At 35.1% G+C, this 18,875-nt stretch overlaps 1 protein-coding gene across 1 annotated transcript in view; it reads right to left on the bottom strand.

The window, feature by feature from the left end:
- Positions 1-18,875, bottom strand: part of LOC124640787 (DE-cadherin) — a 228,051-nt gene that overhangs the window by 38,954 nt on the left and 170,222 nt on the right. The window contains exons 2-11 of the mRNA XM_047178713.1: positions 14,202-14,290; positions 13,160-13,282; positions 11,727-11,852; positions 11,092-11,241; positions 9,868-10,053; positions 9,321-9,523; positions 8,124-8,301; positions 7,130-7,622; positions 6,630-6,901; positions 6,112-6,396 (exon numbers count right to left, since the gene is read on the bottom strand). Coding sequence (XP_047034669.1) covers positions 6,112-6,396; positions 6,630-6,901; positions 7,130-7,622; positions 8,124-8,301; positions 9,321-9,523; positions 9,868-10,053; positions 11,092-11,241; positions 11,727-11,852; positions 13,160-13,282; positions 14,202-14,290 — 2,105 coding nt within the window. The remainder of the gene's footprint in view (positions 1-6,111; positions 6,397-6,629; positions 6,902-7,129; positions 7,623-8,123; positions 8,302-9,320; positions 9,524-9,867; positions 10,054-11,091; positions 11,242-11,726; positions 11,853-13,159; positions 13,283-14,201; positions 14,291-18,875) is intronic.

Consider the following 18,875-nt stretch of genomic DNA (forward strand, 5'->3'; position numbering starts at 1 on the left):
ACAGCGGTCTTATCACACGCCTATTCGCTATGTATTTATGCATAATAAGCCAAAAAATACTTCCGATATCCCAATGAACCCAGCGAATATTAAACAGGAGAATAAATTTTCTTACATTATTCCTTACGGCTTAAGATACTGTATTATAAAACCTCGTGTAATACGAGAATACCGAAAAAGGTACTTCAAAATACAAGGTAACTTCACGTACTAAGCTTTAGTGGGGAAATATAATAGTAGTATTATGAATATCGGTCTCCCATTTTGTGTATTCGGACTTCTTGGTAATGCCGTCATATTTTCCCGCTAAATCCATGTTCGGTAATGTAAGGAGGTAACATTCGTTTCGCTGTGAGTTGCCATGTAGCTCATAATCTCTACAAAAAAGCTTTCAGTAATGGAAATCTACCTTTCATATTTAGGCCATGTGAGTAGGATTTATTTTGGTATATAATTGTATTATTTCAAGAGTAAAATGAAAAAGCGGAAGTAATGAAAAGCTAATGGCATGAATTGTAATCAATACCAGAGAGCTCGATTCGATTGCAAGATCCAAGTACATGTTGTGACAAAAATATCTGAAGTCACAAATAAACAGCCTGTAGAAAATGAAACGCACAGATTTTATACGGTTTTATCTAAATGAAACCTTTTTCGAGGAAACCTTCAACATGTCGCCATCTCATGACCATCTTTCTAGTGGTCCAAAGCTCTCGAGAGGACCATTCAGCTCTCCGAAATGGAAATTAAACCAACCCTTGCCGAAACATAGGACCAAAGGATCCCTTTCCAAAATAAGAAATTGAATACCCATAGGCACGAAGTAGATTTGCATAAAAAATTGACAACTGGCCTGCATAGAGGTAAATGTGGGAAAAGGAACGTTATTTCGGTCGCAGGGTTCCAAAATCAAAATGATTTTGTGTGCCGTAGAGGCCGCAAATCAATGGTATAATTTTGTGGAGGTGTTTTTAAAAGGGGTTCGGTGGATAGGTAATTTATGAAACATATTCAATAGTTTTGACATGAATTGATTTTATTATTTTAGTAAGTTTAATACAGCAACTTTGAATGAAACTAAATCGCTATTTTGAGGGTAAAACTTTTAGATGAAAATTAGGTATATTAAGCGTAATATATTATTAGAAACATCATCGTTAGTGAGATTCAATTCACTTATATTAATTTTATTGAGCTCCTCTTATCCAATGAAAATTCATTGGAAAAGTTTGAATCTTCTTAGCAAATTGTCTTTTGTTAAATGTTATTAATAGTTGCCTACAGAGAGATAAAATATCAGCACTTGTCGCTGAGACTAAATTGTCTTTACCTAACATTTATAATTCTAAACGAATCCATCATTAAACCTTAAATCGATACATAACCGAAATACATAAGACATGAAAATTTTAACGGTCTATCAGGGTTCATGAGATTTCTGACAGACAGACAGCGAAGTCTTAGTAACAGGGTCTCAAAACCTTGAAAAAAAGATTCAATAGACAATTTGCTGAGTAAGGAAACTTATGTCCACATACATGCTTCATATTCAAACCCCCGTCAAAAGGATTTCGGGTGACAGACAAACAAACACACAAGGTGGAATAATGCTCGCAATTTACATAATATAATGTAACGGCCCGTTTACGGAGGTACGTTCTGATTTATTGCCAATATGGAAAAGGTTCTTGTATGAAAACGAAAAATAAAAACGCGAGTCCTTAGCTGCTTTAAGAGATAATTGAAAATTTTAGGGTACTTGGGTACGGATGTGCTTTTGTTTTGGCCTTTATTATTGTCTTTTGCTTGGCGTGTTACCAAAATTCTCTTTATAACGGTTCGCTGCGACAGTTTTGAAATAGAGACCTCAGTGTTGCCGCAATGAAATTTTGTTACCATTAGAATAAAGGCAAAAAATATGGCTTAGTTACGGCGTTAATTTATCGTCTCAACATAGAATCATTCAAGAGAAAAGCCCCCAAAATTGAGTTGATTAATCTTCTACACTCTATTGTATAAAGCACAAAGATAGACAAAAATCACCCGACTCGAACATCCTCCGAGCCATAGATTATGCTTAGTAAGGTGACATTATCGCCAAATGAATAAACGCTGACGTGAACGAGCGCAGATTCTTTGAGTAAACGATTCTGCGGCGGTAGATAACATTCGCACTTAATCCGGCATTCGTGGCCGATCAGCCGGCCCGGATGGCCGAATTCGAAATAAGCCGCTGCTACCGGCTACGGCTAGAATATGGATATTTTAGGCGATACGAACTATAGACTATAGAACGGCTGATTCAAACTGGGTTGGGGTTAAAATTGTTCAACGGTCGGGCATGTTTTGAAATTCAAGTTTGGAATAAGGATTCATCCGTATTGATTATTTGGAGAATTGGAGCGTAAAATTGTTTTATGCTAAAATACTGGTGCTTAATATTTAGTAGAGCTCAGCCTGAGAAATATGAATTCTGTTTAATTTGCTTCTACTCCACAGTATTAATTAATTCAAAAATACAAATTCGAAACCTCTTTAGAACTGAACTGTACTGAAGAATTAAAAAATATGGCCCACATCAAACTAACAATTGTAACTTCTATAAAAGCCACTACACTTACATCATAAATGTATAAACAATAGCGAGGTACAAGCGCTGCAAGCTTGATATACGAATGATTGTTTCCCAAGCCCCGGGCAACGTGATATTAATCATATACTAAGCCTAAACAAACAGGACTCGGTCCTACACAAACACATTTCTAAAGGAATCTAGCTCGAACGAAGAAGATTTATGCGGAGATAAATCTTACGATAGTAATTGTTGAATGCTAAGAAAATACTACGAAAATACCCTTCAGTTTTGGAAAACTGAAAACGGGTTTCATTGTTCAGAACTATTTTAGGAAAATGCTTTGGAATATTATTTCTATCTTTTCATTATTTTTTCTCAGCTTTAAGTCAACTCAATTCTGTTTCCATCAAGTGGGAACAAATTCAGACCATCCTCCGAGCCTTTTTCCCAATCATGTTGGGGTCGGCTTCCAGTCTAACCGGATTCAGCTTTACAAGAAGCGACTGCCTATCTGACCTCCTCAACCCAGTTACCCGGGCAACCCGATACCCCTTGGTTAGACTGGTGTCAGACTTACTGGCTTCTGACTACCCGTAACGACTGCCAAGGATGTTCAATGACAGCCGGGACCTACAGTTTAACGTGCCATCCGAAACACAGTCAGTGGTGTCTAAGATATACTTAGAAAGTACATACAAACTTAGAAAAGTTGCATTGGTACTTGCCTGACCTGGGATCGAACCCGCGCCCTCATATTTGAGAGGTTGGTCCTTTACCCACTAGGCCACCACGACTTTTTTTTTTGGAACAAATTCAGACCGTCACAGAAAAAATATGTATAAGAACTGGGTAGTATATTATAGTACCTAGTCTATTTCATTTAATTGAAACAAGATTATCTAAAGTTTTAATTGAAAATGAATGTATAATAGACCACATAAGAATGGTAAGACATCAGCCATAAATCCAAGATCGAATTGGACATCTTAAGTACAAATAAACAAAGTAAACGGATACTAAATAAAAATGCAATATATTGAGTAATATATTTTCTAGCTACTGTTTTACAGTTACTGTGCAATAAAGATGTTAAACACGTATTGAACTCAATTACTAGGAGTATTAATGCAACAGACATGTTGAACATTGAAGTTTTGTTGTTGCTTTCGATTAATTGAAATTTACTAAAAATATATCTATGAAATTAAAAAAAATGTACATGTTTTATTTAATTTTTTCTTTAATATTGTTTCAGTGTTGTTGGTCCTAAGCTGTTGATTATTGGTTGACAAAAAGACTTCCGACCAGCATTAAATTGTATGTGTGTAGTTCGAACTCTGATTACTACATACTCAGGTACCAATAGCTCCCACTAATGTTGAACACTGATGGCTCACTACAAATTTATCGGTAGCCATATCTTTTGGAATATATGTACTTTAGTAGGAATATACGTAGGTGGCTACAACGGTGAGTTACTCACTCCATTTCATTTTAAATGAGCTTTAAAATGTTTCATTTGGTACGTTTATTTAAAGACCCAATATTGAAGGTATTCATTAATTGAAAATTCGGTAGTTTTGTGATATTTTCAGCTCATTCTGATGGTGACATTTTGTGTCTTTTAAACGGTATGATTCCTTACTTATGATTGACAGTTAATTTGTTGATTGACACCATAATAACTTAAGCCGATTGCAAATTATGTATATCGGGTGTGTCGTTCATGATGACATTAAACGAAATGCGTTATATATATATATATATACTGGTTAATATATGTCCATTAACACAAAGAAAAAAGAAAAATACGTAAAAATAAAAAAATGAATTTTTCAAACAAAGTAAATAGAAAAAAATGTGCGAAAATTAGAACACCATTTAAAAGTCAGTCATTACAAACAACTGTAATTCTCCCTTGAAAACTGACAGCTGTCAACTGATCAAAACATTCGATACTCCAAACTTTATCTTTGCTTTACACATGATGTTGTAAATTATAAAAACGAAAAATGACTCCTGTGGCTAAACCAAACCACTGAATGGATTAGGTTATTTTTTTTACAATTCGCCATAGAATATCATAAAGTATATGCGATAGAATTTAATGTGATTGTGAACGACACACCCGATATAAAATTAAACACCAAATTATTGCTGTAGTCATCATGCTCAGCTCACCATCATGTGATACATCTGGTACTGATAGGTTCACACACAAATTTTCTGCTTCAGTAGTTCCTAAGATTTGTAAGTTCAAGGAAACAAAAAAAAAACATTAATTTTTTTTTTGGCTTTGAGGAAGTTCCAGCAGCCACAATCAATATTAGTTCAACAAAATTAGAGCTTTAAACTATTTTCAATGTATTTAAGTATAAACTTAGCTGTTGCCGGTAAAATACCTATTTGTTTCAATATACTTAACATTGAAATCGTTTTAACTGTTTCTCCTTAATATTCTCACGTAGTTTCACATCTTAAGAGTTCGTTTAAAACTTTATAACCGTTGAACAAACACCCGTAAATTATGGAGAACTAAATGCTTGTGCTAAATGTGAGGTTTAGTATATTGCCTGCTTGGTGAACTGAACTATAATAAAACTTTGATTTAAAAAAATTAAAGAATGCTGTTCCCCACGGTTCCACCTAAATCCCTAGGTAACTACATCCCGCAGCCGGACAAAATCTAGCCTATGTCAGCCTCAAGTTCTTCATAATCTGTGTAAGTTTCACGTAATTCAATAGTTTTAGCATGATTTTAAAATAATTGCAATGAAGAGAAATAGTAACAGTTTTAACTAATTAATAACTGCCCTTCGCCTAAGTTTTAAAAAAGTACCTATCTACAACGTACATTCTAATTTTCCTCACAAAATTATATAACATATTTTTTCTTCCATCGTATTACAGATCAAATCACCTTACATAACCAATTTGGAAAATAAATTAAACATCAACCTTTTTGGGCATCAAATTCCAGTATTGCCAACCTTATATTGGTTTATTTAACTTATAAATATAAAGAAGGATGTTCATAAGTATTGGTATGTATTGTTTTACCGTCCAATTTGATAGATGTTGGGCCCTTCTACTTGTCTATGCATAGTTGACCGCGTCATCAATCACTCGATCACGGTAGGCGTAATGAAAAATGTTGGTAAAGCATTATGGTTTATTTACAGGCCAGTTAGACCTAGCTTATTTCGGAAGCACCTATTTTTAGTCTCTTCGCTAAGTGTACTAAAATGTAAGAATAATATATTCTACTGGATACCTACATTTATTATTTTTGTCATTTTCCCAGAAGGAAAATTTTGTTAAAGGTCATATCTCCCAATACAAAGATGACATTGTTGTACTTAGCTTATCTTATTTTTTGGGAATAATAAGTTTGCTATCATATTAACTTGTAAAAGGGATATAATCTACGGTATTCCTCAAACATTTATTGCTTCTTATTCTCCTCTTATCCTTGAGACCCAAGCAGCTTCAACACAATAACAATTCTAAACTAAAACAACCTGAAAAATACTTACATTCGTCAAAAAAGGTGCATTATCGTTGATATCGGTGAGCTCCAAAATCACTTCGGTCGTTGACCTCAGGCTGTCCGAACCCAATCTTCCACCATGGTCGGCAGCCATGATCAGGATCTGCCATTTAGTGAACCCTAGAGGCTGGTCCCTGTCCAATGGCTTAGTGAGACGGAGACAGCCATCATTGTCGATTTGCAAGAATTCTTTTTGTTCGTGCTTGACCAGTGAGTAGACGATGTTTTGAGGAGCATTCCTGTCTTTGATGTCAGGGTCGTAAGCTTCCACCTGGAGGATAAGGAGTAGGGTCATTTCTTGTTCAATATATAAAGTACATTTAGAATAATCGATGGAAATGTTTATCATAAAAACTTTCATCAAGTTTAAAATCTAAGTCGATCAAGACTTAAATTGGTCTGCTTTGATACAAAATTTTCATTTTTTTATTCTTAATTTCCTTTTTCACAATGGTTACCAGTTCTTTGCATTATTCTGTGATTAAAAATATAGTTCATCTTTACCTTAACAATGCATCCTTCATACAACTTCTCTTCCTCAATAGTCTTGGTATAATTGGCCAGAAACACGGGTGGGTTGTCGTTCAAATTCTCAATATTGATGATAACTTTGGCGTAGTCTTCATAGATGCCATCAAAAGCCCTCACGTCTAGGCTGTAGCTGGTGATGTTCTCGTAATCCAACTCGTTGTTGACCCTGATCTCACCGGTGAAGTTCCTGATGACGAAGGCATCGTATGTGTTGCCAGCGACGATGCTGTATGTGACCACGGAAGCTGTTGAAACGAATAGTAATGGTTAGGAACTTGTAAAAAATTAAAGAGTTTCATAATCTATTATTTAATAGATATTTTTGTCCTACCTTCAGTCGATTGTAGAAAACTCTTTGATGACAAAATAGACTTATAAATTTTTTATTTAGACACTCGAAACACAAGAAATGATTTAATTTCCTAGTATGTACTTCAAACTGTAACGTACTTACAGCATTTTAATTGCCTTACCTGTATCAATATCCAAAGCGTTCACAACAGTAACCAGCTCATTAATATTGGCATTCTCAGCAATAGACTCGGCCACATATGTATCTTGAGTAAAATGAGGCGGATTATCGTTCTTATCAGCAATCTCAATCAAAAACACTTGCTGACCAGCATTATGTTTGCCAGGAATCAACGCTGATTCAGAATTGTCAGTCGCTATAATCTTAATGTTATAAAAACTCCTTTCCTCTCTGTCAAACATTTTTAGTGTTGTAATGTTGCCAGTTATGCTGTCAATGGCGAAAGGGTCAGACGGGTCTCCCAGTTCGTAAGTAATTTGGTTGTTAGCTGATGTTCCATCGGCGTCAAATGCCCTGACCTGCATGACAGGTGTTCCAGGGTTCTCGTTTTCAAGCACACTTCCAGTACGAATCTCACTGAATATAGGAATATTATCGTTCACATCTTCTACTTCTATCTGAATTATAGTTTCAGCAGCTAATTTGTAATTGTTCTGTGGAAAAAATATATCTTTAGTTGTACTCGTAATAATTGGATTTAAAGTTGAAGGTTTGTTCACAGTTAAATTGGCTTTAGTTTTATAATCAAGGGATTTGATTTTAGATTTAACTTATCGGTGTTATCGGATTTTATTTGCTCAGGCTTTTTTCGTAATTGAAGTTTAAGATATAAATCAGTTATTTAAACAAAATTGGAGTTTAAATTATTTACATAGCCTTAGGCTGGTTTTGTATTTACAAATAATTAGAAAACATTACATTAACTCGAAAATCGATCTCAGTGGCGTGCACTTGGAGAGGCCTATGTCCAGCAGTGGACTGCGATAGGCTGATGATGATGATGATGATGATTACATTAACAACTCACATCTTATCATGCCGGATTATTAAAAATATTGCCTTGAGTAAATTAAAAACTATCTCAATCATAATTAAACCAACGTGGAGCTTATTTACTTAGATTTATTATATAGTATACTTCAAATGCTTTTTACCTGAATTCTAACAGTGAGCGTGTAATCAGTGATCTTCTCAAAATCCAGATGATTTCCAAGCTTGATGTAAGCCGAGTTTGCTTCTGGTTCTAACACGAACGTATGCCATTTGTTCGTCTGTTCTGTCTGACCTTGCACCAGCTCAAACTGGAGTTTCTGTTCTTCTGGTATGTTTGACCTGTTTTAGAATAATGTTATGAGAGCCTTAGAAAAATATGTCAATGGGTTGGTTGGTTTATATCTTTCGTTCAATATCTCTTTAAATTACTACCACTTTAAAATCAACCCCATTATGATCTCGCAGCTGCTGGCTGGCGTTACTAATTGAACTTAAAACTACAGACTACGAGACTAAACTTAATGTTACACCAATTAACGTAAAATGAAGCCAAAGATATTACATTGTAAGCCGCCACTCAAACGACTTTTGGACTGCAACTTTATGACAACTAGAACATTAAAAACTTATTGAGAAGTTTAACTAACCACAAAACTGACATTAGCAGGAATGATTAAACTAATGGAGATAACATCTGATCGAAAACTAAGTTTTAGAGTTTCAGTCTAGATTGAAGCTTTAGGCCGGCCAAGATTTGCTATCTTTAGGCCTATCGTTGGAACTTTGTAGAACTTTAATCGCCTAATATCTTGATAGGGTCTTACACGAGGATCTTTCGTAGAAGTCTAATTATACTTTGATTACTATTTCTGTATTGTTTACATTGTTTTATGTAATAACGCTCTATACGACACGTGTCAGAATTCATATATCTTTAGTATCTGGACTGTATGGTATGTAAAGCCATGTATTCACTGAGAAACAATTGTTTATAAACACTGTTTCAGAAACAAAATATACGTGTTTCTGAAACAAATAATTTTGTTTCAGAAACATATAATTTTGTTTCTGTGGACGATGTGGACGGCAGAATTTCCGAAACATTGTTGCTGTAAACATCTACGTGATGTTTCAGAAACTGTGTATCTGAAACATTGTTTCCCAGTGAATACGTGGCTTAATATGGAGAAAGATAATCCTCCGTTCTACATTATTCTGACTTTAGCTTACTATTAAATGCCTTTTCTCTGGACGAACTTCTTGAACATAATATCCAAGTTTGACCACTTGCTTCCAGGCCAAATGATGATTCAAAATTACTTTCTACCAATAAAAAATATACCAAAAGTGATACTTACACAGCCCTCACAGTAGCAATGGGCGTATTGAAATCCGAATAATTTTCTTTTAATCTAATCGGCTGATCAGGTACTTCGATGAAGGATGGACTTTTCTTGTTCGACTCCACAACTTGGATGTCTAAAGTTATAGAACTTTGTAGGGGCGGGTTTCCCATATCTTTTACTATCGCACTCAGCTTAAACTTATATCCCGGCGCTTTCTGTTTCAAAGAAAACAAATTAATTAGCTCCACGTGTTGGAGAAGTTTATAAAAGAAAAAGTAAACGTATTTATGTAACGACTTGTATTACCGATAAGGTTTGTTATGTTGAAGTTGCTTCATCTACATTTTACTTGGATGATGATTTTAGATTAATTCAGATTTAAAAAGTATATTTTCAATTACAGGTCAACTTCCATAAAAATATACTATCGCTTAATAAAAGTCTATTAAGGTCACACGAATCTGTAGATACTGTGTTATTCAGTTACTTGCAATTATCAATTGACATTAATGTCATAGCTCCACTAAAAAGTCGAAGTAAATAAAAAAATAATACTTACATCAATAGTCTTATTTAAAAATATGACTCCGTTATCTGGATCTATATAAAAATACGCTTGGTCCGGTGAGTTGGAGTCCAGACTATAATGGACAATGGAATTATTGCCATCGTCTATGTCCGTTGCTGATATCCTCATCACCTCTCTCCCGCTCGCCAAGTCTTGAGGGACCGACTCCGAATACGACTGTATACATAAAAACCAAGTTAGATAACTGATTAATTTACCATCAACTCTGAAAACTAAAAACTTCGTCAGGTACAATAAAACGTTTCTCTTTTTCATCAACTTGGTCAAATGTTGTACCATCCTTCATTTTGAAACCTTAACAAATCAAGAAGTATTGAATCACACAGTATAGATAGCACCGAAAATAGATACCTATTTAGACATGTTCTACGCGAAGCATGCCCAAAGCTTAGAGAAAGTTTTTTCCAAAATAATTATAATCGTGCAGTGTGATAAAATGCGCCTAGGGGGAAAGAGCAGCCTAGCTAAAGAAAACACACCAACTACAAATGTGCAAAGAAAGTGTATTGAAACACACAAAACACATAAAATATTATTACCAATAACGCCTTGAGCGGCGGCTTATGGTCCTAAATCAGACATGCAGCAACATGCAAGTAGAGAAATAGAATACTTTTCAAAAAAACTTTCTTAATTTCAATTGGTACCACGGCTCTGATAACTACAAACTTAACTTTATAATGAACAGCAATGGTAACAATCGAATCAAATATACATATGATACAAGTAATAATTGCAATTTAATGTCATTTTATTTGTGCGGAACTCTCTCTGTTTTGTGAAATTCTCTCATTAGGACAAACCTTCCAGACATCTCCACGGAAGACCTTTGAAAAACAGGCAAGCGTTAATATAGTCTGCGCCACGTTTTGAGGCTAATGAACGAACAGTTAATTAGTCACAATTAGGAGGAAATTATCAGCTGCAAGTTGAAGCTAACGGTACACGCCAAAGTATGGAGAAAGACTTCATTAAGAATCCATTAAAGTAAGCTTGTAAGCAATTTTACAAAAACAAGTTGTATGAGATAACACAGAACGACACATTTTTTAACAACATCGTTAAAACATACTGCGATCCTTAAAGTTTAAGTTTATCATGACAGAAGACATTAGTTAACAATTTTGCTGCATATCTTACATCTTTAGCAAGAGCTTTTGAATATTCTGGGTCAAAATGATCAAGTATACTCACAACTTTGTCGAATACTGGAGGGTTGTCATTGACGTCTTCTATAATAATTTTGATCGTACATGCATCGTCGAGCTGTGGTTGGCCGTTGTCGCTAGCTCGTACTGTTATATAGGCTTCTTTCTCTCTGGACGGTTCATCGTGGTCAAACATCTGTGACATATCAGCAGTATTAGTGTTTATCATTTATTTGTGTTGAACTTTCTGATCACCTACCTCAGCTCCTTTAAGAGTGCCTTTGAATTAAGTAGTCAAAGTAAATAAAATATTGTTAACGATTACCAAAGAAGATCAAGAAATGGTTCGATATTGTCCGAAAGTTAATTTATGACTAATAGTAATTCAATGTAGATTTCCTCAATTTAAATAATTAGTCACACATAATTAATTCAATTTATGTAAATATCTATGTAAATAAATAAGAAGTTCTTCTATTTAGAAATCAGTTAAATTCAATGCTGCATCGTCAACGGTAGGCGGATTTGAGAAAACTCTGACACTAGCGCTTACTAGGTGATTAAACCTGCAGCTTACTCGATAAGAAGAAGAACATCTACGGAGTTATTGAAACAATTTTCGTATTTTGTTGTAAGGTTGAACTAATTTTTAACAATAATATAAGGATTTTGTATACTTACATCACCTGTAGTAATTATCCCTGTCATAGGGTCGACGTGAAATCTCTCCTTCTCGCCAGGAGTGGAGACGAACTTGTATGTTACCGTGCCTCCCATGTCCGGGGGGTCTTTGTCATCAGCATGGACCTAAAATTAGGCATTGTGTTAACACTGTACTATATTTGATTAAGTAATGAAAGTTTCAAATGTTTGTGGTCGTCTCAAATAAAGTTCTTTGAAAATTTCTTTCGACTTGGGATGCCGCAAGGGAACATACTTCTCTTAAGGGTCTTATCAATAGGTTTTATACCTACGTTGTCGACTTTAGTATGTATGTAAATATTTTGATACGAAATTCGGGCATATGGAATCTATGGTAAAAACAGTTTTTACACCACAATATATAAATATAACACTGCACTTAAACAATTTCGTATAAGCACATAAAATGGAATAAAAATATTCCACTCCTTGCTCCGAAATGGTTGAGAGAAACAGTTAAACAAAATATATTCGCCAAGATATAAGAAGCCAATATTTTCATACGACACCGTGCTCGTTTGACGCATAAAATATTAAGTGATTGATCAAACGAAATCGGAAGTCGATTTCACAAATGGATAAACAGTATTTTTTCCTCAATCCATAATATAATGTCGAGTCACTACGAGGAATCTTATTTATTTTTTTATATATTTTCTCCCATACTTTCATATTTTTTTATACGAGTACGTTTCAATCATCTCTCGTTTAGATATGCTTTCTATGGGTATCCTTTAAATAGGTACTATTTATTTCTTTTGCATTTTGCTTGCCTCGTTGACAAACAGAATTTTCCCAGTTTATTTATACCAAATCTTCAGCTAATGACCTTTATAAAATTAGAAGCAGTTGGATTTTTATAGAGGAAAAGTCATGCGGTTTTTATTTAAAGTGCAGATTTAGTCTCTCAGCGATTAATGATAAAATACATATAGCTCACTCTCTATATAACCAAGATAGGCCGTACATGTCCGGCCAAAAATATCGACCCAGCGCTAACCGCTTTAAATTTAAATGATACTAGCCTTTTTCCTGCGGTTTCACCCGCGTCCCGTGGGAACTACTGCCCGTACTTGGATAAAATATAGCTTATGGCACTCGGGAACATTGTAGCTATTTATCGGAGAAAAATATTTGGAAATCCGACTAGCGGTTCCAAATATTGCCCCCTACTACATATAAACTTACAAATTTTACCTTTTTAACACGCTTATATAGCTTCACTTGTAACTAACTATGTATGTAAGACAATCTTGGAATCTTAATTTTACCCACTTCTCGGTCTTCGATTAGGATGAAATTTTGCGCACGCTCTGAGTTCTGATGACAATACATGACTAGCGTGTTTTTAGTTTTTTAAACTGATATTTTTTATAATATAAGTATAGATAAACAGGTATAGACAAACTTACTTGGAATACATAGGTCCCTGGAGGCTGCTCTTCCTTGACGGTGGGCTTGTAGTTCAGGCACTCCGTGAACAGCGGTTTGTGGTTATCCTTAACCAAGGGTTTATTGCCATTCGCTGCTACGAACTGAAACCGCGGTAGGCCATGCCTCTACGTCAATATTGATCTACATACACATTATCTAAGAATTTACGTATCACCCACTTCTTAGTAGTTTAGTGTTTTGAATTCCAAAAGCAAAAAAAAAGGAATAAATATCAATTTGAATTTCAAAATCAAACTTATGGTCAAATTTTTATAATCGTTATTTTATCATTGGTTTTCAGAAATCAAAACGCTTTTGTGAATTAAGAAATGGGCGAATCAATTGAAATTACAGAAAAAAATGACATCAGTAATAATTTTCAATGCATGCTGTCTAGTTGAAACGAAAATATTATTAAAAAACTATTAACGGAAACATATACTATTCTGTGAATAATAATATTAAGTCAATTAGTGTTTAGTCAACATGCAATGACGTTAAACTTATTTTAAATAAAGAATTGTATAAACAAAATAAATAAATTAACAAATACCATAGATATTTTTGTCATAAATATGCGTTGCAAGACATTTTTTTACTTGAACATAATTGGTATAAAAGTCTCGCAGTGTAAAGGCCGAAATAATTAAATAAGATAAAGTAAATAAAATATAATTGTGTGTGTATAAATAAACAATTATTATGTTATAGTATACCTGTATATATTCCGGGAAGCGCTTATATTGGATTAAAATTGGTATAATTATTAAATGAGAAGTGAACATCACTTACATTAATCCATGAGTGCTAATAGCTTATAGTTTTACATTTGCACATATTAATAGACTTACATTAAAATATGAATACTCATGCAAAACATCTAGTATTTAATATATTCAATATTGAAATAAAGAAGCGTAAAAATAACACGAAATCTATGGGGATAAAGCTTTTTGGGGCAGGTTGATGATTGTGGTAAATGAATGTCTGATGGGATGGTACATAAAGCTATATACTCACGGAGGAGGCGTGTATCGGCTGGTACACACTGGTGTCTAGGTGTCTCGAGTGCCTTAATCTCGTTACATGGTGTGACGTGTGTTCTCGGGCTGTGGAATAAAAAGGTACAATTAGATTTTATATTCTTTGACTCGAATTTTCTGGCTTTTACTGTAATTTATTTTAGTAATGTATAAGACAGCAGGGACTGTCATCAATAAAGTTTTCTTTCCCATCATCACACATATTTTTACAAAATGTTCGATTAGAAAATTGAAATATTTTTTTTATATATTTCATGCAATGTAACCGTACACAAATGCACAACACAATATTCCAAGTAAACCCTAAATCTAGATAATAATTCCATTCGAATCGAAGTAGGAGAATTATTATCCGATTCTACACGAAATTGAAGATACAATATTGCAGCAGGTGCTACATATAGATTAATCTTATTCAGACCACTGGGTCTGATGTCCGTACGTCTGTTCTGAACGTCTGCATCTGAATCAGACGTGGTCTGACTAGGATGCGGTCGTTGATAGAATTGCTCATTGGGACGAAGCCCTTTCGTGTGCAGAACTTTGATTGAATGCATAAACGGCGTATGTCAATTGATTTCTGTGACGTGGAAAATTGGTGATTGAATTATAGTCTTTAACTGATTTAATATGTGATACAGATTTATATAATAAATGGTAATGCATTGACATATAGGTACAACCATCACTTATATACCTTTAACGATAGGTACACTTTAAAAAAACTTAAGATGTCGATGACCTTTTTTAAAAATCAAAATGCACCCTCACAAACGAAACGTACCTCTCAAAAGCATATTTAAATATTTAACAACCTTTCTAGAAAACCAGACGTTCCCAACTAAATTCAAGACGCGAGCATATAAATAATGCAACCAATTATTATGTTAAAATCTAAGAACACTTCCAAGCTACGTAGGTACATTAAGTTATCAAGTTAATCTCAGGCACAATATCACTTAGATAAGCAGCCATGTTTACATAACGTTTACATACATATATGAGTGTAACCTTAGATTTAATAAGTAATCTAGAATGCTGTACTGAATATATTTGGCTTCTGTTCAAAATGTTTCGCTTCTCTGCTTATTTAGGCGGTTGGAATTACGTACCAGATATTCTGTGTAAATCTGATAGTACGTACCTATTTATTTTTGCATTGTTTTGCAGCTTCTAGCCGCTTTATCAGGCTTGAAATGGGTAAAAAGTAGGTATTCCCTATGTCTCTTTGTAAGCGATAGGGTATGTGTAATTGTCACCAAAATATGTAGTTCTAGCTATGAGTACAAAACAATTATGAACATCGGACTTCCACACAAATAAATAGGCAACATTACTAAAATATCACATTAAAAAAGTTACGTTGACACACCATAAAAGCAACAAGGCCCAATTTCCACGCCAATCTAGTTTATTTAAAACCAGAAAGTATTTACTTAAACGGAAAAGCGTAAAATAAGTACTGGCGTGTCTAGCATAAATAAAAATTCATGATAGCTGACACTTGGCGGGCATTTTTGGCTATTTATTGTTAAACCAATGCAATCCGAACCGAAGTGTCAGTTTGTCGACCAAAATAAACGCTAGTGCATGGAAGATGAGTTTTTAAATGGAGTCGGAAGTCGGACTACATATTATTTTACAATTTAATTTAAATAGCAAAAGTGAATATGTAAAAGGTTGCAGTTATTTTGAGGATATTGCGATAGGTTAAATAAATAAAAGAAATTGTCTAAACACGGCCACTTCGTTTGTTAGGTGATCTTCACACTGCCCCGCATCACGCTGCATCTTGCGTGTCGACGCACCTACGCGCGTTCCTGCGGGAGTGCAGATCTGCATCATCGTGCGGGTTTTTCACGCACTCACGCGCGTAGGTGCGTTTTGTAAATTCACGCACAGCGAGTTCCATTTTCAAATATACACGTCACGCCCATTCAAAATCACGCGCGGCATTGCGGGATTCAGTGTGCCATACCTTGCGTCTCGCCCCGCACCTACGCGCGGGTGTGCGTGTTTCTCCGCATGTATGTGCGTGATCTGCATGAACGCGCGTGGATGCATTTTCAGTGTGTTGGACTATGCGTGTTTTCCATACAAACGGAGATATTTCCATACAACGGAAAAAAACGCATCCACGCACTACGCTGCATCATGCGGGGCAGTGTGATAATCGCCTTAAATGTAAATTATGAGAAGCCAGTAACATGAACTTGTTTGTTGATTAAAAAAGGATAATTGTCTTCATATCATACCCAAACACGCGGAAGCGAACAAAAAACATCCCAATTAAGCCATAATCAAAAATAGGTAAATAAAAAACGAAAAAAAGTTAACCCTTTCAACGCGACCACGCAAACGTAAGCACATATTAAAAACTAATTGCCGCAACGGGTTGCGTCCTAAAAACCCACTCTATATGGCAGCCATTGACATCGTTTAGTAAGCGTGCCCCATACTTGAATATTCAAATTGACCGGGTACAATAGACCCCCTTAGATGACCTCCCTCTAGCCAAAGGAAGTCCAACAAAAGGATCTCTGAGAAAAAAGGCTGAGTTCCGGTGTCAGTCGCACGCGATACACCTACTCCGTCCCCTTTGAATGCGCACCACTACACTGTACCTCAGGTTTTCACAAGTTTTATTTTTCCGTTGAACATAATTTTGTTTATTGTATTCTTTCTAAGTTTATGTTTAAGAGCGAACGTATATTGTACTCGTAAATGTGGTAGAGGAAGCTTCTATTACCTATCGTTTCCTGTACCTTGTTTCAGATAAATTGTTCAAAGTACTATAAACTGTTATGTCGGTTATATCGATTTGAGTTCAAAGATAAAATTAATTAACTTACTATAATGGAACGTAAAATGTTTCAGCGCCGTAATGAGAGCACGTTCCCCCAATGTTGTTTCAAGTTATTTTACTTCAATCGTTTGAACATAACTGAGAATCATCTCCCACGAAGTTATTTATCATTAAAACCCAGAACACATTATTCACATACCAAAAATGTTCAGACTGAACTATCCGGGGAACCAGCCTAATAAGGTTCGTGTTACAAATACATTAATTATCGCCGGCTGTTGTACAATGGCCTTACGAATTGTTCCTATGGGAGGTCGCTTGTCCTATTCCGTCCTATATGGTCGCTATGGCCCCACATCGCATTTTCACGGTTAACTGTTTACGACGAGTTTCGAGATGAATATTTAATAGCTAAGCAAGTGATTGTGGATGGAGGATATGTAGGTGATAATATTACAGTAACAGGGTGCTTGTTTTCAGTGTAGATTATGTATAAGGGTTGTTCTATATTCCCTGAAGAGGCCCGGATTGCTGATTACAGAATTAGGTCCCGAACGGGGCGATGTTGTCGCTATTTATCGGGCCACTCGAACCACATTGATAAAGGACAATATGATAGCGGTTTTGGCTATACATTAAACTTTTAATCTGTGTGAGTAACGAAGTTCGAGTGGACAAAAGAGGGGAATACTATTATTACACGTGTTAGCCGAAAAACGTACACTGCTGGGTAAATGCCTCCTCCAATGGACACACAATACATAACAATGTACCAGATCATGAATTGACTACACTCTTTCAATACAAAAAGGCTATTACGCTAAGGCACATTAGGGCGGTAATCTGAACCTCCAGAAAATTCCTCCTCTGCAAATAATTCTCAATTATTCGTGGTTCAATCAAATGATATCAAAGATACTAGAGCAACACATCAAAGCATTATTCCTTTGAGTCGGTCCTTGCGTGTTCCCTCCCATTTATACGATAATACCTCCCCGGCTTATCTCAAGGTACCTTATAGATCCCCTCTTAGTATAAACTGGGTTACCCGTGAAATGTTAAGAAAATAAAACTTGTTTATTTCCGTTTTGAACTTAATGTATGTTTGTTTTTTGTTGATATCTTTGTGTCAGTTGATAGTTCGAATATTTTAAGGTAAATTGTGTTATAAATCCGTCTGTTTGTTACCTCTATATATAGGTCTAGGCGAGCACGTGTAGGTAAATATAAGGAAAGTAGTTTTCATTTCAAAAGAACTTGTAGTCGCCTAAAAGCTTCAAGTTTAAACCCTTCATATAAGAGTTAAACAATCATAACTCACTAATTCAGTAAACTTTTCAATAGATTTCCTCCGCAAATAGAATTCTATATTTCGCGAAGTAAATTAGCGAGAGTCCAAACTTTCTTTAAATAAATCTAGGAGCCTAATTGACGCTCCACATCACGTCTGAAAAAAGGAAAAAAAAGTGGAAGAGTCTCTTAATTTACTTCGTCAAAGCCTCCATCAATCAAGCTTCGGACTGGCTTTAAATTGATCCGACGTTTCCATCACTACTTTTTGTTCTGTATAAAACACTAGTGATGGGAAAGTGTGGTAGACTAATGTGTTTAGTCGTAGTGTATTATATCGATGCTTGACCGCCTATGTAATATAAGTTTATTATTTATTTTTTTTAAGTTTATACTTGTAACACTCTCTTCCTTCACTGTACCTCCTCTGGAAGCAATTTTAGCTGCTTCTTGAGGGAACTGCTTACCGCATAAAAGTAGTATGATGGATAAGCCATATTCCTGACAAGTTTTTTAAAAGTCCGTACAACCCTTTACGCGTGCGTGAAGGAGTAA

This window comes from Helicoverpa zea, chromosome 21, assembly GCF_022581195.2.
Source record: "Helicoverpa zea isolate HzStark_Cry1AcR chromosome 21, ilHelZeax1.1, whole genome shotgun sequence".
Taxonomy (NCBI): Eukaryota; Metazoa; Arthropoda; class Insecta; order Lepidoptera; family Noctuidae; genus Helicoverpa; species Helicoverpa zea.